Source organism: Eulemur rufifrons, chromosome 3 (assembly GCF_041146395.1).
Source record: "Eulemur rufifrons isolate Redbay chromosome 3, OSU_ERuf_1, whole genome shotgun sequence".
In the NCBI taxonomy this organism is placed as follows: domain Eukaryota; kingdom Metazoa; phylum Chordata; class Mammalia; order Primates; family Lemuridae; genus Eulemur; species Eulemur rufifrons.
Genome location: NC_090985.1, coordinates 61,074,408 through 61,099,239, shown reverse-complemented (window position 1 = coordinate 61,099,239; position 24,832 = coordinate 61,074,408). Strand labels below are relative to the sequence as shown.

Genomic DNA, 24,832 nt, shown 5'->3' with positions numbered 1-24,832 from the left:
ATGAAATATGTTGAAAATATTTCAAAATAAATGTTTTAATTACTTAATTTTTTCAATTTTTATTGTGGAAAAATATACATAAAATTTATCATCTTAATTAATTTTTGAAAGATAATACTTGCACATAACTCAAATCTCTGAAGTCTCATAAAAAGTATTCAATGTCTCCATCCCACTCTTGCCTCTCATCCATACAGTTAGTTGCCTTTTTTGGAGCCCAGTTTCTTGCTTATTTTTCCAGAAATACTCTATTATAAGCATTGACATATGTATATATGTGTATGTCTATAGGTATTGTGAACTAAAAATAAAATCCTAAGCCCTCTGCTAACTGAATGGACCCCTCTCGGCCAACAGGACCCCAGAAACCTCTGAGGGTCCCAGCCATGATGGGATGGGAGAGATAAAGCATAATTACATGCATATGATTTTCCTTCATAAATATTCATGACTACTACTATAGCTTATTAAGCATGTATATTTGACCACCCCCATCATAATAAAACTGCCTTTTGTCTCTTCTGTACGGCATTTGTGCTTGGTTTCTGGCCAGGGCTTAGCTTCCTAACCTGCTGGAATGGCCATCCAGCAGTTGCTACCCTCTATCAGAAATAAAACTCTCCTTTTTCAAAAGTATACACCTTGTTATTTTTTTTTTTTTCCAGTCGCTCCTCAATGGATCTCAGATTGTTTCCAATTTGTTGACAGATATTTAGGTTCTTTCCAATCTTTTTACTATTACAGTGTTCTATGAATATTTTTATACATATGTCATTTCACACAAGGTTAAATCTTTCTGTAGAATAAATTCCTAGAAGTGCAATTTCTGGGTCAAAGAATATTTTTATTTTAGATAGATATTGCTAAATTGGTTTCCATGGAGATTAAGTTAAATTTTCATAACAACAAGCATTATATTTAAGAGTCTGTTTTCCATACCCCTCAAGAAATCCTTCTTTAAAAATGGCAGCTTGGGAAGTCACTTTTTACAAGAATCATGTTTTGAATCCTTTTGTTATTTCACAGTAAGAACCATTTTGCAAATATCAAGTTTTGTTAAATGTGAGACATACTATTAGCTGAGAATTCTGAGGCAATTCTGTTGGGAAAATAAAGGTTCACGAAGTCCCATTATAAACATTAAATTATTTTAATCTGCATTAAATTTCAAGGCAGATTTAAAAAAATCTCCTGACATTCTGGTTACAAAGTCTATTTGTAGCAGGGATACTGCAACTCTTCATTTAGGTAATCTTGTAACTTGTATTTACAACATGTGATAACTTTTCAAGGAGTTCAGGGATCTTATACTTACATATCTTACAGTGGAGCAAAAAGTCAAAGGAAAAATGAGTTAAGGAACATAAGAAAAAAACATGAGAAATAGTAACTACGAAACTCATTTCTGAAATGAGAACCCTTTGCAAATTTTGTCTTAAAACAATGTTGGGAGAAATAGCTAACAAAAAAAAAAGGAAAAAGAAGAAGGGAGGGGAAGAAGGAAAAAAGGAAGAGGAAAGGAAAAGAAAAGAGGGGAGGGAGGGAGAAAGAATGAAAGAGGAAAGAGAAAAAAGAAAAAAGTAGAAGACTGAACCTGGAAAACAGAAAATGAGACAAAGACAATGTACAGAAGAATGATGTGGTGGGGTGTGTGTGTATGTGTGTGTGTGCGCGAACAATCTTTATTTCCTGGGGTGGTTTACATCTTTAGAAATCAGTTATGAAACTCTCAGCAATTCTGGCGAATGTCAGAAAGCTAAAAGTTATGAAGAAAATACCCTTCCCTTAAAGGCAAAAGCACTTACCTGTAAAAGTTGTGTTGCAGTAGCTCTCTGCTCAGGATTCTTCACTAAGCACTTTTTAACAAAATCGGTGAAATCATCAGACCAAAGTTCTGGCTTCCTGAATGTTGGTGGTGGATTTGTGGGAATCATAAAAATAGCCTAGTAAAAATGAAATATCCAAAAGACATAGTTAGAATCACAACAGCACAATCAAATAAACAAATCTCTTTATCTTTTTATCAGACTCTAAATCTGAAAAACAAATTTAAGTTGTTCTAGGATTTCCAGTAAGGCTGCAATTCAGGAAGCAAGTCCATCTGCTACTAATGTAATCATTTCCCATTAAATTTCCTCTATTTAAATTGTAGCTCATTGAGCACATCATTCTTTATTTTATCTATTATTTTTTATAAATCCCAAAGAAGACTGCATTTCTGACCCTTTACCAAACCAAGGACTTACCCTAGTTAAACAGATATATTCCCAAATTTTGCTACTGCATGCCAGATTTACTTATTTCAGTTTTATATAAGTACTACTGCTCAAAATGGCTAATAGCAGCAGTCTACTTTGCTTCTGCAAGCCAGAAAATTTAAGTATAAATAAAATTACTGCTGTGATTTGAAATAATGCTTGATATTTCTCTTTTTAAATATATGAGTCAGGATTCCAAATAAAAAGTTTTATAGGCAATATACCACTTTAATTTATTGCTAATGATTTAGTGCTAATAATTTAATAGTAATAATGCATTCAGTTAGCTCAAAATTCAAAAGCCATAAAAAGTCTCCATCTCATCTCTGTTCTCCTAGCCAGTCACCCTTTTTAACCAAAAGAATTAATCCCTAATGTTCTTAAGAAATCACTCTATGTAATGAATTAACTCCTCTCCTGGACATCTGGAATAGTTCCTGGTAAAATACCACCACTACAACATTATTTTCTTTGAAAAGATATGAAAGATGTAAAAACAATAAAATTGAAACAAATGTATTAACACTTGAAAAATACAGGCTATTATTATTTTTATTTCCACATAAAAAAGACAAAAGGCAAACAAGCAATTGACAAAGATTTTACAAAGCAAAAGCAAAATGAATTAAGCTATGTTATAACTAACTGTAGTTTAACAGGTAAGTTTATATAATTACATAATCAACACATAGGTGAGATGATGAAAAAATGACTTTTTAGTAATCTTAATCAATATATACACATGTACCATACAATCATGGTCCTCTCAAATGTATACCTAGGAGAATAGCATCAAAAAATTCCCTTTCTAGGTTGCAGAATGCTCTGACTTTCCAGGAAAAAGGCATCTCTGTCTCTATTCCCTCCTTACTTTTTTCACCTGGCTTTTGGTGGTCCTCTCTGTTCATGTGCAAATAAATTTATGTACATTTACACATTAACTGCCATGAGAGTTGTATTTAACTCACTCTAGTTTTGACCCTGGGGCCATGTGAAGCAAATATAAAATATTACTTGTTGATGTTCTTATAGTTACAATTAATATTGAAAATTTAATTCCGAAAGCTTGGATTAAATGCATAGAAGTCAATAAATTTCATTTTTCTGTTTATGTTTACCTTTAAATTACACTCAAAGTTTTCATTCTATTTTCATGATAAAACACTGTGGCCCCAAGGAAAAGTTCCTGGTTTCTTTGTGTGGCAGTCAATGTGTTAATTTATGCCCATTCTCCTTAATGCATAAAGAGGATAAAGATGGTAATACAACAATAATACTTAGAAATTAAGTTTTTTACCATTGAAAAAGACTAACCATGTTTAGTTTTTAAATTTTAGTTTAAATTTTTAAACTAGGTATGTTTAAAAATTCTGTTCATATATGGAGAAAACACCAATACTGCAGAAAAAGTAATAAAGATAATACATTCTGGGGATATCTATTTTAATGCATTCGTTACATAAAAGTGTTCTATTCTCCACTGAATTTTTATTAACTGATTAAAAGCCATTCATATGTATCTTAGAATCATAGAATATCCACAATTAAAAATATAGGACAGATCATTCAGTTCAATCATTTCAATTTTACAGAAAAGGAATGTAAAGCCCAGAGAGGTTAAGCAAGTTAAAAACAAAATTTCAGACCTACAAAAGGCCCTTCATTTAAAAGATTAGCAAAGTATTCTAATGCTTCTAATATGTTTCAAGAAGTAAGAAGGTAAAATACAAAACAAAGTGGATTACTAAATCTAAAAAAATACCTAGAAAGAGAATAGAAGAGATGATAAATGATGATTCTATTTTCAATGTATAGATCTACCAAGTTCTTCCTTTTATTTCCAAGTGGGAAAGAAAGCATAAACAAGTTTTAAGCTTTTAAGATAAGCAGTGACAGGAAAGATCTTAAAACCTACAATCACAACTATGATAGTCAATAAAGTTGAAGATCATTCAATCAAACATGAAAGACCATTCAATAAGGAAAAGATAGTCTTTTCTTTATTTCCCAACAAATGATGTTGGGAATACTTTATATCCACATGCAAAAAAAAAAAAAAAAAAAAGTGAATGGATGCTTATGCTACAACATACATAAAAATTAACTCAAAATGATAAAAAACCTAACCATAAAAGCTAAAACTATGAACTCTTAGAAGAAGGCATAGGGGAAAAGTTTTTATGACATTGAATTTGGCAATGATTTCTTCGGTATTAACAACAAAAGTCCAGGCAATTAAAAAAAAAAGATAAGCTGGACTTCTTCAAAATTAAAAACCTTTGTGCATCAAAGGACACTATTAACATACTGAAAAGACAACCCACAGAATGAAGAAAAATATTTGCAAATCATATCTGATAGTAGTTGATTTCTAGAATAAAGAAATCCTACAACTCAACAACAAAAACACAAACATTACCATTAAAAATGGACAAAAGGCTTAAACAGACATTTCTCCAAAGAAGATCCACAAATGCCAAAAAGCACAAGAAAAGAGACTCAATATCACTAGTTACTAGGGAAATGTACATAAAAACCACAAAAAGATAGCATTTCATACCCATTGGAATATCTATTATGGGGGGGGGGGAGAAAGAAGGGAAGGAAAGAAGGAAAAGAAAAGGAAAGAGAAAAACAGAAAGAGAGAAAGAGGAAGAAAAAAAAATAACAAGTGTTGGCAAAGATGTGGAGCAAATGGACCCCTTGAGCACTGTGGAAAGAGATGTAAAATGATACAGTCACTATGAAAATCCGTATGGCAATTCCTCAAAAAATTAAACATAAAATTACCATATGATCCTCTAATTCCACTTCTAGATATATACCTCAAAAGAATTAAAAGCAGAGACTTGAACAGATATTTATATACCCACGTTTATATTAACAGCAGCATTATTCACAATAGCCAAAAGCAGAAGCAACCCATGTATTCGTTGACAGATAAATGGATCAACAAAATGTGGTTTATATATACAATGGAATATTTTTCAACCTCAAAAACGAGGAAAATTTTGACACGTGCTACAACATGGATGAACCCTGAAAACATTATTTTGAGTGAAATAAGCCAGTCACAAAAAGACAGATATTATATGATTCCTCTTACATGAGGACCTAGAGCAGTCAAATTCTTACAGACAGAGAGTAGAATGATGGTTGCCAGGAGCTGGGGGAAAGGGACAATGAGGATTCAGCATTTAATGGGCATGAAGTTTAGCTGGGAAAGATGAAAAAGTTCTGGAGACGGACAGTGGTGATTATTGCACAGTAATATGAATGTACTTGATTCCACAGAACTATAAACTTAAAAATGATTAAAATAGTGAGTTTTATGTTGTGTATATTTTAATAAAAAGTATGAATGAGGGAAAATACAAAGTAATAATCAAGTTCAGAAATATTTGTTAAGTGCCTACTATACAGAGCATGGTATTAGGCATTACATACTCAAAGACACAGCAAGAAACAAAGTTACTATGCTTACGAAACTTATTACCCACTCTGGTGATGAAAGAACAAACAGTAAAAGATTTAAAAAATAGTACAATAATAGAAGAAATGATATAAGGCATAAATAAGAGAGATCACTCCCATTAGAAGAAACAGCATAAGGAAAAGAAGAGAGGGGAGTAAGGCTGTGGAGAGGAGCAAAAAGCAAGTAGATTTATTATGTAACTGATTAGGGAAAGATAAGATTAGAAACAATGGAAGACATGGAGTTCCACCGTAAATGTTTGGTCTGCAAGAAGGTATACAACTACTGAAAGAAGTTTTTTTCTGGGGTGTGTGTGTTTGTTTTTGTTTTTAATCAAGAGTATGTTTATGACCCAAGAAGTAGATTTAAAAACAAACAAAACCGGCCGGGCGCGGTGGCTCACGCCTGTAATCCTAGCACTCTGGGAGGCCGAGGCGGGTGGATTGCTCAAGGTCAGGAGTTCGAGACCAGCCTGAGTGAGACCCCGTCTCTACTAAAAATAGAAAGACATTATATGGACACCTAAAAATCTATATAGAAAAAATTAGCCGGGCATAGTGGCGCATGCCTATAGTCCCAGCTTACTCGGGAGGCTGAGGCAGTAGGATCGCTTGAGCCCAGGAGTTTGAGGTTACTGTGAGCTAAGCTGACGCCACGGCACTCACTCTAGCCTGGGCAACAAAGTGAGACTCTGTCTCAACAAAAAAAAATAAATAAATAAAAATAAAAACAAACAAAACCTGGAGGCACTCAAAATATGGAATACAAAAGTCAGTTAGGGGCTAGTGTAGATATCCCAACACAAGTAACAAAAAATACAAACTAGGATGGTATCTACCGAAATGAAATGGAAAAAATGAGGCATGAGATACGTCAAAGGAGGAACCAAGAGTATGCTAACGATATTATTTGGGAGTGGTAGAAAAAAGAAGAATGAAAGATCATTTCAGAATTTAAGAAATAAAAAATAGACACCTTAATTGCAAGGCACTCACTATATGATTCTTTTGAATGCCCTCAGAATATGCAGCCATTTAGTACAATGTGTTCTCACTGGTTTCTGTAACTTGGAAAGTGATCCAAAAAACTTTCTAGGGACACAGCAGTGAAGACTCAATATCCAAGTTTGCTGATTCTAGGGTAAGAGTTAATCTATCAGTATATGCATCTTCTTTCAAAAGGGGCAAATCCTTTAATAGATGATAACACTTTTACACATCTTACATCATATTATACATATTATATCTATGTTAGTCCTTCAAAAGCAGCATAGCCAGTATGACAAAACAGTAAGCATCTTTCAATCAAGCAAGTATTTATAAAACATTTTTATGTGTTCAGAACAATGCTATAATTTAGATGTAACAAGGTGACAGGCCAAGTGCTAGGGGACATATTTTATTAAGACAACATCAAGCTCACATTCCCACAAGGTAAGAATCTGTGATAATTAAGCTGATTTAAACCAACTGGAGTGTATGTTCTCCCTTTTGCATGGACCCCATCTAGCCTGGCTTAATTATCTACTTTATCTCATGATCCCCTTAAGTATCTGAGTATGTACTATAGATTTTAAAATAGGATACATATCTCAGATCCACAGAGCTCATAGTCAACTTGTGGAGGGAAAAAAATACATATCAAACAAATAGCAAACAATAGAGCACCAGACAATGAAATCCTGTCTGTAAACAACATAATTAATCTCAGACAGCTCCATAGTTGAGGCAGAACGTGAAATACCTTTAAAAATGGGCAAAATGCGGTTAACAGCAGCTGCTGGAAAAGGTACACAAAACCACCTGCTACTGCAAATTGAAGAATAAAAGTAAATTTGAACTCTCATCTCTGCAAAACAGTTCAAAGGACCTACATAAGCCCCTATAGAGACTGACCTCAAATTGCAGGTAAATGACACTAGATTGTCTAGATAAATGTTGTTCATCTATACTTCTGTTACAAATTGGTGGATAACAACTCAGTGATTTGTGTCCTTGAAGCTAATGCTCTCCTTTGAACTTTGAGCCAGTTAGCTGCAGTCTTATCTTCAGATAATCTTAGCATATAAGGCTCACCTCAGCAGTAGCTATTAGAAACCCACGATAAAAAGCTTAACACTAACTCTTATTTACCCAGCACTATCATAAAGTTAACTTAAAATGTCACATCCTACTCTTAAACAAGCATTGAACAAGCATGAACACTGAGCACACCATTCAAACAAATAAGTCTTAATGTATGATTTACCAAAATGTCTCCAGGAAAACTACTATACCTTTCATTTCCATTGTTTAAGGTTGGATAATCAAAAACACACTAATAGATTTTCTGAGAGACTATACTATGTTCCATGGATTTAACCTAACCACAAGTCACAGAGGATCCTCTTAAGAATCTCCAGGTTTTGTATTAGTTCATTAGGTAATAGGCCACCGTTGTAGAAAGTTTTGGCAATCAGTGGCGAGCCTTACACTAACAATTCACTCCCCTACCACCAACCAAATCACACTAACACACATTATAGCCATATAATTTATCTTATCTCTAACACCATTTTGATTGAAGAATGTTAGTACAATAAAATGATTATCCTTGTGTTTGTTTCTACACAGTGTGTTGCTTGACTACATATTGAACCTCTGTTTAAGTTTTAAAAAGAACTTCCCTGATCACTAGTAGTCTTAAGAAGCCAAGAAATACAGGTGCTTCAAAACAACTAATCATCTTCATAACTGGAATTTCACGCCTTAGACTCTAGGAGTACCCAGAAGATGTGGAAAGACCTGGAAATGACAAGCTACAATGCCTAAACTTTATCATCTCAGTGGAATGAGTCAACACATGTCTAAAGCTAAGGCAGCTGGGTTTGTGAAAGTAAAGAAACGATGAGCATGACATGATAACACAGAAATCCATGCCACTATTTAAGAACTTGAGGTATATAAGCAAAAGGTTATCTTTGCAACAAATGAATGAGATAAAGGACGAGAAACACTTTACAAAACTACAAAGAACTAAACAAATATAGCTATTTCCTGATAACAAACATAAATATAAAGGTAACAAGCTACTAACTAAAATAAAAAATAATTTCTGAAAGGAAAAATAGTAATAATATTAATTTATAAAAGACCACTACAAATAAGAGAGCAAACAGTACAGTGGAATGAGACCAACACTGGATCTGAGTCAGAAAAAGAGGCTTGAGTTCTAAAACACTGCCTGATTGTGCAACCTCAGTTATTTTATTTTTTTGTTTTTGGTTTTTTTCATGTAAGTAAGGAGGTTGCAATGTTTATCAGGTGCCTCTTTGGGTATAAAAGACTCCAGCATTCTAACTGCCTAGCAATCTAAAAGTAAAATTCCAGCTAGACAAATATTAAATTCTAGTTACAAACAAGGGAGATGGAGATGGGGAAGGAGAGGAAAGGATAACAGAAGGCCTTCTAGATATTAGCATAAAAATGCAAATCTACATTTTTATGATTCCTCCTTCAAAAACAAATATGAAACACATAGAAATTTTGAAGTAAAATCTAAAGTGAACCTTGCTCCTACAGTACAATTTCTACAGTAAGTACAAGGTTAAAGTACTAGGAGCATAAACTCACAATTCACTCCAGCTCTAGTCAGAGGAACTTCAGTAATCATTAATCTGGCCAATAAAGACCAATTTGCCAACCTGGAAACCAAATTAAGGGAGAGGGTACAGTTGGTGCCTTGGCAGTACAAAGTGAATAAGAGAACCAGCTCCAGAGGTCAGAACCAGCTCTAGATGGCACCGGGTACAATAACAGCACCATTGTTAGTAGCTATCTAACCTATTTAACTACTCCATGCCTCTGTTGTCACATCTTCACATGGGAATATTAAGGTTGTTTTGAATCTGAAATAGATTAATACATGTAAAATAGACCAGCACCTGCCACAATTTTAAATACTCAATAATGTAAGCTATTATTAACCTAATTTTATGACTGTGGCTTACAAAAGTAAACTAGCTTATTCAGGATCACACAGCTAGTAAAGTGGCTGTCAAAGTAAGAACTCAGGTTTATTTGACTCCTTAGCATACGCAATACCTCTGTGTTTGTATTAAATTTCTGCCACAAATAATTCTAAGATAAAGGCTCTGTTACATATATTCAGCCTTCAGAAAAGAAAATGGGAAAGTATTTGTATAAAGAAATTATACTGTCTCTAACAGTGGAAAACTGAAAACAAAAAATGTAGAACTAGGAATGACTAATTACTACAGATCAATAAAATAGAGTAACATATTGCCATAAAAGGTGACAAATGTGTGAATTACAAAACCACAAAGAAAAGTTTTAAACAGTGAAAGTGAGAAAGTAAAACAACAGTAAATAATGATTACCTTTACATAAAAATGACAAATTTGCAGCAATAAAGGTTGAAAGATGGAACATAATCACAAAAATTCAAACTGTCAATTCAAAACAGCCACTTTTGTGCGTAAGTTCCTTTTAATTTTTTTTACTGTGATAGATTTTAAATTTTTTTTAACTTTCAAAAATCTTATTTGCAATTGCAAAGGCTTCATTTAACACCAACCCTTAAGTTGTTGCCTATTCCAGTCTGCCTCTACAACCACCACTCAGGCATGCACAATTGAAATCTCAACACCCTCCACTGCTTCCACTTAAATCTTAACCATCTTTCAAGATTGAAATATAATGTCCCTTTAGTACAATTCAACAACATTCATAAAAAAACATGGCTGTAGAGGAAATCAAAAGTGAACAAGAGCCAATACTTAAGAGACTTTACCATAAATTCCATTCTCTCAGATCCTCCAAATTAGAAGTCCTATAATCAGTTTAACTTTTTTAATTAAGCACATAAAATGTACCCATACCTGCAATATAAGAATTTCTAGAAGTTTAGAGTCCAATGGGATAGGAAAATGCATATCAGATCATTTCAGTAAAAGACTGTAAGTGCTCAAATAGATGTGAGCAATGGGCATTATAAGATGACTTAGCCCTGGTGGCTGTTTAAGAAAAAGATGAAATTTAACCTGAGTCCTAAAGAATGAATGAGTTAGTGAAGCATAGAAAAGAGACCAGAATGTTCAAACGTATAAGGTCTGAAATACCATGAAGTCTCTGAGAGAAACTGATTTATTTCAGATGTAGGGCAGGGAAATTACAAGGTGAGCCTAAAGCATCTTATTGCCTATAAATCACTCAAAGACTAACTGGGCCATGTCAAAAGACATTCAGAACCTATAGAAATTAGTTCTACCCATTAAAGATTCTGATTTAATTGATCTAGGGTGAGGACCAGGCACAGTATTTTTTCTTTATCTCCCAAATAGTTATAATGTGCAACCAACATTGAGAACTACTAGTCTTTTTAGATTTAGATTGATTTATTTAATATTTATCAAAATATTAAGGGGGTACAAATGTTTTTGTTACATGGATACCTTGTGTAATGCTTAAGTCAGGGCTTTTAGTGTGCCCATCACCAGAACAGTGTTCATTGTACCTGATAAGTAAGTTATTACCCTTCATTCCCTCCTTCTCTCCCCCTTCTCAGATTCCAATGACCTTTACATCTCCTTGTGCCTGTGTATGTCCATTGTTTAGCTCCCAATTATAGAGCACACATGTGATGTCTGGTTTTCCATTCCTGAGATACTTCACTTAGGATAATTGTCTCCAGTTCCAACCAAGTTGCTGCAAAAGACATTATTTTATTTCTTTTTATGGCTGAGTACTACTCATGGAGTACCATGATGTACTACTCAACCACAGCAAACAATGGTGATCTAGCACCTCTTGTATTATCTTGGATAGAGGTGGAGCCCATTCTACTAAGTGAAGTAGCACAAGAATGGAAAAGCAAGCACCATATGTACTCACCATCAAATTGTTATTAATTGAACAACACTTATGCGCACATATACATTCATGGGGTGTCGGGCAGATGGGAGGTGGGTGGAGGGGATGGGTATATTCACACCTAATGAGGGTGGTGTGCACCATCTGCAGGATGGACACACTTGAAGCTCTGATTCAGGCAGGGCCAAGGCAATATATGCAACCTAAACATCTGTACACCTATAACATGCTAAAATTAAAAAAAAGAAAAAAAAAAGGCTGATTCCATTTAACCCTTAGGGAAGAAAGCCTAATGGCAGTTGAGGGAGGTAGGTATAAGGAGGAATGTCTGACCTCCCATCCCACCATGGCCAGGAACTCAGTTTTAAGGTTTCTCTGGGGTCCTCTTGGCCAACAGCAAGGTCCAGTCAGTTGGGGAACTTAGGATTTTAGTTTTATTTCTCATACTAAAAGTGTAAGGCAATAATGGGTAAAACTGCTGGCACCCTGGCACCAATAAAGCAGGGGAACCAAACTGTAAATATTCTTCATTGCCATACATTCACAATTAAAAAAAAAAGCAAAAAATAAACCAAAAAGTCATTTTTTACTAAGAATATCCTTGATTTAAAAATTTGTTTTATTGAATCTTGATATCTGAGTACACCTGTTTTTAGCACTCTGTGATGAAATGGGAAGTATGCATAAACTTCGTCTGTGCATATCAAAGTACAATAGTTGTCTCAAGGAAAATTTTGTGTGATTAAGTTGCAAGCTGAACCACAGGTTTTTTCAGGAAATATCTTTTTTATTTGAAAGAAAGACTGATACACAAACTTTGATTATTCAGATTTGGATATGTGGCAGAAATTTTCTCAGAAATGAATCAAGTGGGACTATCACATCAAGAAAACACAAATGGTTTTTGATACCAATGATAAAATTCAAGCTTTCAAGTGAAAAGTCAAATTTTCAAAAAAATCTGTCTGCCACCATGAACTTAACAGTGTCCCAATACTTAAAAACTTTTCTGATGAGATTGGTAGTGATACTGACAAACGTGACTTTTTTGTACTGTATATTATGTCAAAATTTGAAAAATCAACAGAATCTAGTGAATCAGTATTTTTCAAATGACAAATTGGAATAATCATGCATAAGTAAAGATAGATTCAAAGTACAAGATAGAAAAATGGATTTTAATGTAACAAAATAGTCAATTTACTACTATGATTTCAGATTCCAATATTAAAATTAACCTTTAAAAAATACAACTGTTGAGTTTTGGTGTAATATCAAAGAAGAATATTCATAATTATAAGAGAAAAACACTAGAATACTGATATCCCTTATTAAACCATATATTAATATCTATGTTAGGACAGATTTTTTTATACACTTCAATCAAAATGTGCTATAACAAATTGAATACAAAAACTATTTTCTATTAAGCCATCCATTCATTACTTTTTCAGGGAGGAAAATACTAATTTTTCATAAATATATATTATGTTAAAATATAGAATTACTTGAATTAATAAATATACATTTTAACTTTCTCACTTTTAATTTTTAATATAATATTGATAAAATTCACATACACAAAAGCTCTTAGGTCATTAGTTTTTAAGAGGGGAAAGGGATGCTCACACCAAAAGGTCTTGAAACCAGTATTCTATAATGAATGCAAATTACATAAACTGACGGGACTTGTTTTGTTTTACAATGTGTCCTTCTAATCTTTATTATATTTAGATACTTTTTCATACATTTAAAATGCCAACATAGATACAATTTGGTATATGATTTTTTTTTCTAAGTAACTCTATTTTGTTATGCCTGAAAAAAATGATGAAGGGACATGGTGCATAAGACAATAAAAGGGCATCTGGAGAAACGAAATTGGTAGTATGCCTCCAGTTCTGTCCAAGATGCCCTTGACCACTAGAAAAAACATCTGGTCCTTGCAATAAATAAATTCATAAGGTAAACATGGATGAGCATAACTTGATGACTGCAGTGAATAAGATCATCCAACTAACTGCTTTATTCTAATAACCAGGTTCACCTGGCAGACTTCTGACCAAAATTTGGGTTCCTACATAAAACTGACTTCAGAAGAGAATATGATGATTAGCTGCAGAGTTAAATATACATTTTTAAAGTAACAAATTGGAATTTTGGTTTGTATACCAATGAACTTGGTTAATTTAACTCCACCCTGTGAGATAGTTCCATATTTATTATACCGATAGATCAGGTTTGAATGATAAATGCTACTCTTTGGGATCTTGTCTGGGTAGGCACTGATCTTCCTTAGACAACACACAACTTTCCTGAAAGCATTATGTTCATACTACATCACTGATGACTGAAATTTCTACATTGGCAAAAAAAGAAGAGCCCTGCTAATGAAAAAGCAGATTAAGTTATATACATCAGAATAATGTAATGAGAATGAAGCTTTACGAAGAGTAGATAAAATCAATTAAAAAAATTTGTGGAAAAAATCAATAGTATTTAAAAATGTTAAATAAGTTTGGAGATAAGACCTTTTAATGCTTAATTTTAGAGTAATAGTAGGCATTTTCAACAATATAATACCTCCTCAAAAAAGGAGTATTGTTTGGCTGCCATTATGAGCCTTGAAATTTTTATCTCAGCTATTTACATAAAGTATCTCACCTGGAATATGGTACAATATATACTTTGCTTTAGTAGTAACCATAAATAATGGACCATAAACATTTATACATTATAAAAGAAGAAAATGAAATGTAAGACTATGTAGAAAGAATACTGAAACAACAACTAAAAGTTTAGGAAAAATAGGAAGACAATACAAACACATCAATAAAACAGATTGAAAAATAAAGCTGATGAACTAATTGGCTTGCAGATCTGATCAAATTAAAAAGCTTTTTGCACAGCCAAGAAAACTATCATTAGAGCGAATAGACAGCCTACAGAATGGGAGAAAATATTTTCTCTCTACACATACGATAAAGGGCTGATAACAAGAATCTATCTAGAACTTAAAAAAATCAACAAGAAAAAAAATCAAACAACCCCATCAATAAATGGGCAAAGGAAATGAACAGAAACTTTTCAAAAGAAGACAGAATAATGGCCAGCAAACATATAAAAAAAATGTTCAACATCTCTAATCATTACAGATATGCAAATCAAAACCACAATGAGATATCACCTAACCCCAGTGAGATTGGCCTCTATCAAAAAATCCCAAAACAACAAATTCTAGTGAGGATGTGGAGAGACAGGAACACTCTTACACTGCTGGTGAGACTGAAAATTAGTGCAACTTCAGTAGATAAGAATTTGGAGATACCTCAAAGAGCTAAAAATAGTAATACCATTTGATCCAGCAATAGTACTATTAGGTATCTACCCAAACAAACAAAAGACATTCTATAATAAAGACATCTGCACCCAAATGTTTATGGCAGCACAATTCACTATTGCAAGGATGTGGAAACAACCCAAGTTCCCGTCAATTCATGAGTGGATTATTAAAATTTGGTATATGTATATAATGAGATACTACTCAATTATAAGAAACGACAGTGATCTAGCAACTCTTATATTTTCCTGGATAGAGCTTGAGCCCATTATCTGAAGTGAGGTATCACAAGATTGGGAAAATAGGCTTCACATCTACTCACCATCAAATTGGCACTGACTGATCAACACTATGGTGCTCACACGGTAGTAATATTTTCCAGGGATTAGGAGGTTGAGGGGGATAAACTCACAACTAATGGACACAGTGAGCATTGTAGAGGGGAAAGGCATGCCTCTAATCCTCGCTCGGGTGAGGCAAAGACATAAAATGTAACCAAAATGTTTGTACCCTCATAATATCCTGAAATAAAAATAAAAATAAAATAACTTAAGGGAAACTAAAATGTTAGAAATAATTGATATATGTTAGCCAAACTAACTACATGCAATTTCAGAACAGCTTCAGAAGCATGATGAAATCAAGAATCTAGAAGAAACTTTCATGATAAATTATTTTAGGAATAAAAAGACAAAATTATAACAGAGCTTTAAAAGGCAAAAGGAGGAACCAATGCTCCCATCCAAAGGAACTATCTGAAATGTACAAAAATGTTTTAAAAAACAAACGATTACAAAATTGACAAAAAAAATAAATCCTAAACAAAAGATTCATGAATTGTCACTTACTATGATCTAATCATAAGATTAGGTAAATAAATTAATCTTAGTCATTAGCAGCTTTTGTATCATCTGGCAACAGTTCCAAAGTTCATGACTATGAACTCCTATTAAAAGATCAGAATACTATATGCCACAGCAGTTATTGCCTGGTTTAATTTTACCAAAATGCAACAATAATTCAAGTCAATCCAAAGTAAATCAATAATATCTATACCTACTATCATGCTTGCTGTTACTATATGAGGATCCCAGGGCAAAAAACCAGGGACCTCAGGTCTATGCCTTAACTACTTTCTATTCCCACCTCTGACCCCCAGCACACCCCAGCATACACATTTTAGCTCTATCCCAGTCCCCCCACCATCATATGCCAGCTTTCCACTAGCTGTCTCTTGTTCCACCATAGCTTGGTGCAGTCTGCCCTAAGGAGGACAATCCCAGAGAGGATGCCTACAGATTTCCTTTAGACAGGGAATTCTGGGATCCTGGGTATGCAAAGCATGATTTAGTAGGGAAAGCTACAGGCTCTGGCACAGGGATGTAGCATGCCCAGAGCAGGGCCAGAATGAGGACCCTCAAAAACATATCTCTGGGCAAAGAAAGGCTCCGATTACCAGGTCTAGTACCTATGACTGACATGCCACCCTCAAAATTATCATTTGTCATAAAATTACAATGATTAGAGTAAAAACCCAATGTCACAATTTACCACCAAAGTGCAAAGACTGGGTTATTATAGAATCTATGATAGTCAATCAAGTTATCAAAACATAGCAAAATGTAAAAAGGTAATACCCATTATAAAAAACAATCATTCAGCCTCCAATCCTATCTCATCAATGTGGTAAAACTTAGGCATATGCTTATAAAAGGCCTATGAACCCAAATTGATACAAAGAACTGGATTAGAGGTAAACAAGCAAAGATCAACATAGAGCTCCTGTAACTGAATTAAGATAAAACAATAAACTAGGTCAAAGATGACAACAATGTGATGCAATAAATGAGGCTCTGGTCCAAGAACAATATAACGGCCGTTACAGATCAATTTTAACAAAAAACTATTAATAGAAATTAATGTAAATTAGGATTAAGAAAAACTAAAGCTAAAATTAATTAACAAAAAAACACATGAAGACAAAAAATAACAATTGAAATCTGAAAAGCCTATAATCAATAAAAAGACACACATACACATACATATATATATGAATTCTACAATCAGAAAGAAATAATAGATCTCAGATTCAACGTGAAATTTAGGAGTTAAATTTTAGAGGGAAAAAAAAAATCTGTCAACATGGTCTCTCACCTGGACTAGGAAAAAGAATGCTTTTAATCTACAGCCTTTGTCAAATGATTGCCAAATAAATAAATAAATCATCAGATTCTACCAAAGTTAGTAAAAATGATAAAAATATTCATGTATCCGCTTTTAACTCCATATTCTTTAAGAAAGTCTTATGATTCACAAGCAACCACCCAATTCCAAACCCTAGGCCAGTGGCTTTCAACACATGCTATATATTAGAATCACCTGGGAAGCATTTTAAAATTACTGATTTCCTGGACCCAGCCCAAAGAATGTGGCCTGAAGTAGGCCTAGGTTATTTGTTTGTTTGTCTCCCTAAATGAGTCTAAGGTGTACCCAGGGTCAAAAATTACTGTATAAAGCAAAAAGTATGGACCCAAAGATCTACTTCCAAACCTTCACTACATTTAGCACACTTTGGAGATACAGTAAAAACTTATCATTTTTAGAGACTGAGAGTTCACAAGTAAAAGAAGGGGAGAAACTATGAAAACTCACTAATTTTCAAGGGCCAGCTCTAGGCAACAACCACCAAACTGAACCAAATTGTTTTCCTTACGTGTGCATGCACTTTCTCTCTCTCCCTCCCTCCCTTTCTCTCTCTCTCTCTTTCTCATATGACACTTATTTATTTTTATATAGATGTGTAGGTCACTGTATTTTATCTAAAATTCAATAAATTAGAAAGTCATTGCCATTTAAAACCTGTGTGTAACTTCTGCTTCTAGGAAGATGGAGTAGATGTACTTTTCCCTATTCGTCCCATTAAATACAAGCAAAAACCATGGATATTATGTATAAAGAAGCATACGAAGATCTAAAAGATGGAGAGAGGAAAAATGGCTAGGGACCCTGGAACCCAGTGAACATCAGTGATGAGTTCCCTGGATTTTCTTTTTGCCTCAAATAGCCCAGACTAGGGCTGGGAAAAGCCAACAACCAGAAAAAGCCAACAGGTAAAAACAACAACAAAAAAAACCAACAAAAGCCTGATCTTACTAGCCAAAGGACTAAGAGCAAAGCAACACAGCAAGAAGAAAACTTTAGGCAATTTCACTCTACTTCGGTCAAACACCACAGGAGGAAAAAGAAAACAAAACGCTGTAGTCCCCCTCCAATCATGCCAGCCTAAACTTCCATCCTCATGTGACTATAATGAGGCCCTACAATACTACTCCCCTGGGGGTGTGAGAAAAGACCAAGTAAGCAGAGACTTTCACGCCATTGGAGAGTAACAAGACAGCTCCCCCTTCCCTTCGGCATTGGCAGTGGAGACTGTATTATATAGAACCTGGACTTTCTCACCAAACTGGCAGTAATGAGGTATCTCTCCCCTTACCCACTAAGGAGGTCCAGAAAACAATCAAGACTTTTACTATCACCTAGTAGTAATGTCATCCCCAAACAACAGAGACTACATAGAATACAGAACCCCTACCCGCACCCAGCAGAAATGAGGAACCACTCCTGCCACACTTTGGATATCAACAGAGGCTAAGTGGGGAATCTGGACTTCAAACTCTACCTGGCAGTAATGAGCCCTCTTCCTCTGCTAAAGCAAAGTTACAAAAGTCTAGCTAAAACAAAAGGTTTAAATAAGATCCAGAGTCTCAGAATATAATAGGAAAAAATGTCCAGTTTTCAACCAAAAACTACTCATCATACCAAGAACCAGAAAGGCTATAAGCTGACAAAAAAAAAAAAAAGGCAATGAACAAATGTCAACACCAAAAAGAGAGAAATGTCATAATTATCTCACAAATATTTTAGAGTATTCATGAGAAAAATGCTTCACTGAACAATTATGAAAATGGCTGAAAGAAATGTAAAGATAGAAAGCCTCAACAAAGAATCAGAATATACAAAGAAGAACCAAATGTAAACTTTAGAACTGAAAATTACAATAATCAAAATAAAAAGCTCAGTAAATGGGTTCAACATCAGAAAAGAAGGACAGAGAAAGGAATCAATGAACTGGAAGAAAAAACATAAAATTTATACTGTACGTATAACAGAGAGAAAACAGACTAGGGAAAAAATGAACAGAGCCTCCGGGACCTGTGGAACTAAAACAAAAGATCTAACATTCATGTCTTTGGAGTTCCAGGAGAGGAGAAAGAGAGTCTATAAAAAGTATTTGAAAATATAATGGCTGAAAACTTCCCTAATTTGGCAAAAGACATAAACCTACAGGTTCAAAAAGCTGAACAATCCCCAAACAGGATAAACCTAAAGAAATTAATACCATGACACATCATGATTAAACTTATGAAAACTAAAGACAAAGAAAAAAATCTTGAAAGCAGATGAAGAAAAATGATAACTTATAGTTGTCCTTAGACAGAGAAAAAACAAAATGACATCAGAATTCTATCAGAAACCATGGATATCAGAATACAGTGGCATAACATTTCTCAAGTGCTGAAATAAAACAACTGTCAACCCAGAATATTATATCCAGTGAAAATATCCTTAATGAATGTGTGAAGAATCAAGACATTCTCAGATGAAAGAAAATTAAGAGAATTTGCCACCACAGACCTACATTAAAAGAATGGTTAAAGCAAGTTCTCTATAGAAAGGAAAAACTAAAAGTAGAAAACTTGGACCATCAGGAAGGAAAAAAGAATATATTACTAGTAAGCAAAAATAGGGTAAATACAATAGAATTTTCTTCTATTCTAAATTATTTTTTGACAGTATAAGCAAAAATTATGACATTGATGTGGTTGTAAATGTATACAGAAAAAATATTTAAGACAATTAATACATGGGATAAAAGTAAAAGGACATAAAGGGATGTAGAGTTTCTGCATTTCACCCAAACTGGTAAAATAATGATACCAATATATAGTAATATCTAAATCAACCACTAAAAAAGTTTCACAAAGAAATATGCTCATAAATACTATAGATAAATCAAAATAGCACTCTAAAAAAATTTCCAAGTAAACCACAAGAAGGGAAGAAAAATAAAACAAAGAAAAAAAACAATGAAAACAAACAGAAAGCAAAATATAAAATGCAAGACTTAAGCCATAACATGAGTAATTACATTAAATGTAAACGGCCTAAATATACCAATTAAAAGGCAGAGACTGGAGAAGTGGATTAAAACACATGACCCAACTATATGTAGCCTATAAGAAACTCACTTTAAATATAACAATATAGGCATGGTGAAAGTAAAATGGTAGAAAAATTATATCATGCAAACATTCATTAAAGGAAAACAGAAGTGGCCACATTGATATAAAATAAAGTCAACTTCGGCAAAGAAAATTACCAGAGATGGCAAGGGATATTTTAGGTGGTGACAATATGTAATCTACTAAGAAGAAATAACAATCCTAAATGTGTATGCACCAAACAAGCTGTAAAATATGTGAAGGAAAAACTGAAAATTGAAAGGATAAAGAGACAAATCAACCATTATAATTAGAGACTTCAACACCTTCTCACAACAATAACTAGACAGAAACTCAGAAAGGATATTGAAGAAATTAACAATATCATCAACCAATAAAACCTGACATTCATATTAATAGAACACCTCACTAAACAACAGCAGAATATGCATTCTTTTCAAGTATTCATGAAACATATATCAAGAAAGAACATATTCTGGAACATAAAATATATTAATACATTAACAAATTTAAAATAATTTAAATTACAGAGTCTCCAGCCACAATGGAATCAAACTAGAAGTCAATAACAGAAAGATAACAGAAAAACAAAGCACTTGGACACTAAACAACACACTTTCAGCCAGGTGTGGTGGCTTACACCTGTAATCCTAGCACTTTGGGAGGCCGAGGCAGGTGTATTGTTTCAGCTCAGGAATTCGAGACCAACCTGAGCAAAAGCAAGACCCCATCTCTACTAAAAAAATAGAAAGAAATTATATGGACAACTAAAAATATATATACAAAACATTAGCCAAGCATGGTGGCACATGCCTGTAGTCCCAGCTACTCGGGAGGCTGAGGCAGGAGGAGTGCTTGAGCCCAGGAGTTTGAGGTTGCTGTGAGCTAGGTTGATGCCACAGCACTCTAGCCTGGGCAACAGAGTGAGACTCTGACTCAAAAAATATATATATAATTTTTTTTATTAAAAAAAAAAGAAAAAAGAAAAAAAACACACTTTCAAATAACCAATGAGTCAAAAGGGAAATCTCAAGGGGAAAAAAATTAATAAATACACTAAACTGAATGAAAATGAAAATAAAACAACAAAATTTGTAGGACACAGTTGAAGCAGTGCTGAGAAGGAAATTACTAAAACTAAATGCATACATTAGTAAATAACAAAAGCCTCAATTCAATAATCTATGCTCCTACCTAAAGAATCTAGAAAAAGAAGAGCAAAATAAATACGAGGCAAGCAGAAGAAAGGAAATAATAAAAAGTAGAAATCAATGAAATTTAAAACAGAAAAACAATAGTTAAAAAAAAAATCAACAAAACAAAGAGCTGTTTTTAAAAGAACAATAAATTAGCCTGGGCATGGTGGCTCATGCCTGTAATGCTACCCCTTTGGGAGGCTGAGGCAGGAGGATCACTTGAGGCCAGCAGTTCGAGAACAGCCTGAGCAACAGTGAGACCCCATCTCTACAAAAAATTGAAAAATTAGGCAGGCATAGTGGCATGTGCCTGTAGCCCTAGTTACTCAGGAGGCTGGGGCAGAAGGATCACTTGAGCCCAGGAGCTTGAGGTTCCAGTGAGCTATGGTGATGCCACTGCATTCTAGCCTGGGCAACGGAGCAAGACCCTGTCTCGAGGAAAAAAAAAAAGACTCCCCTTTGAGGAAATTAACATGACAATAAATGCTAGCGAGAAAAAGAAGAGATACAAACTAAAGGTGAAAGTAAGGTCTTATTTTAATTATCCTGACAGATGTATCAAGGGTATGAACTAGGGTGGTAGTATTACAAAGACAGAAGCCAAGCGAATATGACATAGAAAAGTTGTATTAACTTTCTTATTTTCTGTATTCTTGATTCTCTGGCACCTAGCACCTTGCTGACCCAGAAGAGACCGCCCCTCCCAGGGCTAGCTATCTTAGATATTAACTACTCCCCTTTCATATGCAAACTATCCCATTTAAAATTCTACCTCCCAACCTTCCCCATTATTGGGCTCTCAAAGGATTCTTACATTCTGGGCCAATATTTCCCAGTTCTAATCACCCCAGGGCCAGGTACCTGACAATTTGGTACAGCCCTTATGCCCTACAGCATGCAAAAATTATTCAAATTAGCCAATCCTAAAGCTGTTTAGCCTGCATCATCTGTTTCTTCTCGCTAAAACTACAATAAAGGCTCTAGTCCATGCTATTTCTAGCTCCTTCCACCTCCTAACCAACCCAGGAGCTTCCCTGGGAGGCCCTATGTGGTGTGGTACAGCCCCTCCTCTTAGGAACTATAATAACCTATCTTTTCAAAGGTAGTTGTCTCCTGATCTGTTAGCCTCATCATATTTGCATAATAACATAACCTACATTTTAAAAGAGAGTATAGAACTAAGCACCAAATAAACAGCATGACCAGGGAAAACAAAATGTGAGGTAGTAAGAAACAGCCTGAAGATGAGATTTTTGAGTTATGGAAGATACGAAAGCAGATAAAGCAGAATATGTTTTAAGAGATAACCATGACATACAGTAATAATTACCTTTTTTCAAAAAAGAAATTAAAACATCTTTACTATAGATATGTTTAACATCATTTCCTGCTTTCATTCTTCTGGATATCCAGGCCAAAAGCTTAGGCCAAAAATCTGTGACTCTCTTTTTCTCATAACCCTCATTTAAGTAATCAGAAAATACAAAATATATCCAGAATCTGACCACTTACCAATACTTCTACCTGTACTACCCAGTCCATGCCACCAGCATCTCTTACCTGTACTACTGATGAAGTAACTTCCTCACTGTTCACCCGGCTTTGATCCTTGTCCTGCTATAATCCCTTCTCAATAAAGAATAAGCCTTTTAAATCATATGTTAGATCATATCATTCCTCTGTTCAAAACCCTTCAATGGCTTCCTGTCTCACTCAGAGTAAAAGTTAAAGGTCCTACCATGGTGTATGAAAGCTCTGAGTTATACAGTCCCCTGCTATCCTATGATTTCATCTCCTACTTCTCTTGCCATTTTATCCAACTGCAGCCATTTAAACCTCCTTAACTGCTTCTTAAACACCAAACACACTCCCACATCAGTTTCCTCTGACTAGAACATTCTTTCCTCAGAAGTCTGTATGGCTCATTTACTTATCGCCTTTACATCTCTACTAAAAGTCACCTTATCAGACAGGCCTTTCTTGACCATTCTATATATAATATCACAAACACATCTGTCATTCTATATCCCTCTTACCCTGCTTTATTTTTCTTCATAGCAGTTATCAGCACTTGATATGTTATAGCTTTTTATGGGTAATTTATTACCTCTCCCCACTGTAATATAAAAATACCTACAATGCTAGAACTTTGTTTCATTCACTGTTGTCTATGTATCAGTGCCTAAAAACAGTGTCAGAGCAGGCACTCAATAAATATGAGATGAATTAATATACCAAGAACTCAGTCTTTCTGAGGGCTTTACACTGTACAGCTTTAAAATTCATAAATCTAGCAAAGAGACAGAACTGGATAGCTAGTGGTAATATACAAAAATGTATGCTGGCCTTCTCAGAAAGATGGAAGGCTTGACAGTAAATGATTAACTACCAAAAGAATAATATATATGAGATTGGCAACCAGTGAATTCACCTTGAGAGAATAATAGGTATCTACAAATGAACATGTGAAGAACTTTATAATAAAACTATATAATTAAGCACAGAGAATCAGACCACCTTGCCAAGATTTTCTAACTTGGCAAACATCCATATTAAACTCAGCTTCCCCAATTCCAGATACAAATGGAATTGTGAATTTGGCAACTCACTGGAGAGAAAGCCTACATTACAATCTGGGTTCACATTAAAGTTACCTCATTCTTCTCAACTTAGATCTGACCCAGAGGAAAATTTTTAACAGATTCTATTGGACAAGTGCCATACTATAGTCAGAAAGTTCAACATTAGCATTTTAGATGCTAACCTAAATGATTTCTATTTTGTTTCCCTAAAACTAACCTGGACTAAAAATAAAACATGCTCAATTATGAATATAAAATGAATTATTTAAAGGACACATTTTGTCAAAGGAAAAGAAAATTATAACATCAGTTCTTCCTTCATTTCTTTTGATTTCATTCAATGCAGTGCCTCACCCAGGAATGAACACATGGTAGCACTCAAGCTGAGGAGAGAGATAAAGTTCTTTTCTTCAAGGTTTATCCAATATAGACATGGTTACCTCAATCTTCCTGGTTATTAAAAAGTGGAAATGAAAATTATGTGCTCCAAATTTGCATATAAATGTATTAATCATTTATTAAATAACTACCATGTCACAAAGCATTGTATTAGATACTGTATGCACAAAATAAAAATTGCACATACTGCTATCAGTAAATTCACAATCTGGTAGGGAAGTCTTACAAACTATAATAAAGAGTGGTAACTCCTATGATCTTGGGGAGCCCAGGGTACTTACTAAGGAAGACCAGAGGAAAAGTTCTCAGGTCAGAATGTGCAGAAGAGAGATGGGAGAAAATGCAGGCACAAAGTAACACTGAGCAGAGGGCATAGGTAAATCTAACACTACCTACAAATGAAAGTATG

General features: G+C 34.2%; 1 protein-coding gene across 2 annotated transcripts in view; it reads right to left on the bottom strand.

The window, feature by feature from the left end:
* Window positions 1–24,832, bottom strand: part of STK3 (serine/threonine kinase 3) — a 283,071-nt gene that overhangs the window by 127,110 nt on the left and 131,129 nt on the right. For both annotated transcript variants that reach the window (XM_069466183.1, XM_069466185.1), the window contains one exon: window positions 1,806–1,943. In XM_069466183.1, the coding sequence (XP_069322284.1) occupies window positions 1,806–1,943 (138 nt within the window). The remainder of the gene's footprint in view (window positions 1–1,805; window positions 1,944–24,832) is intronic.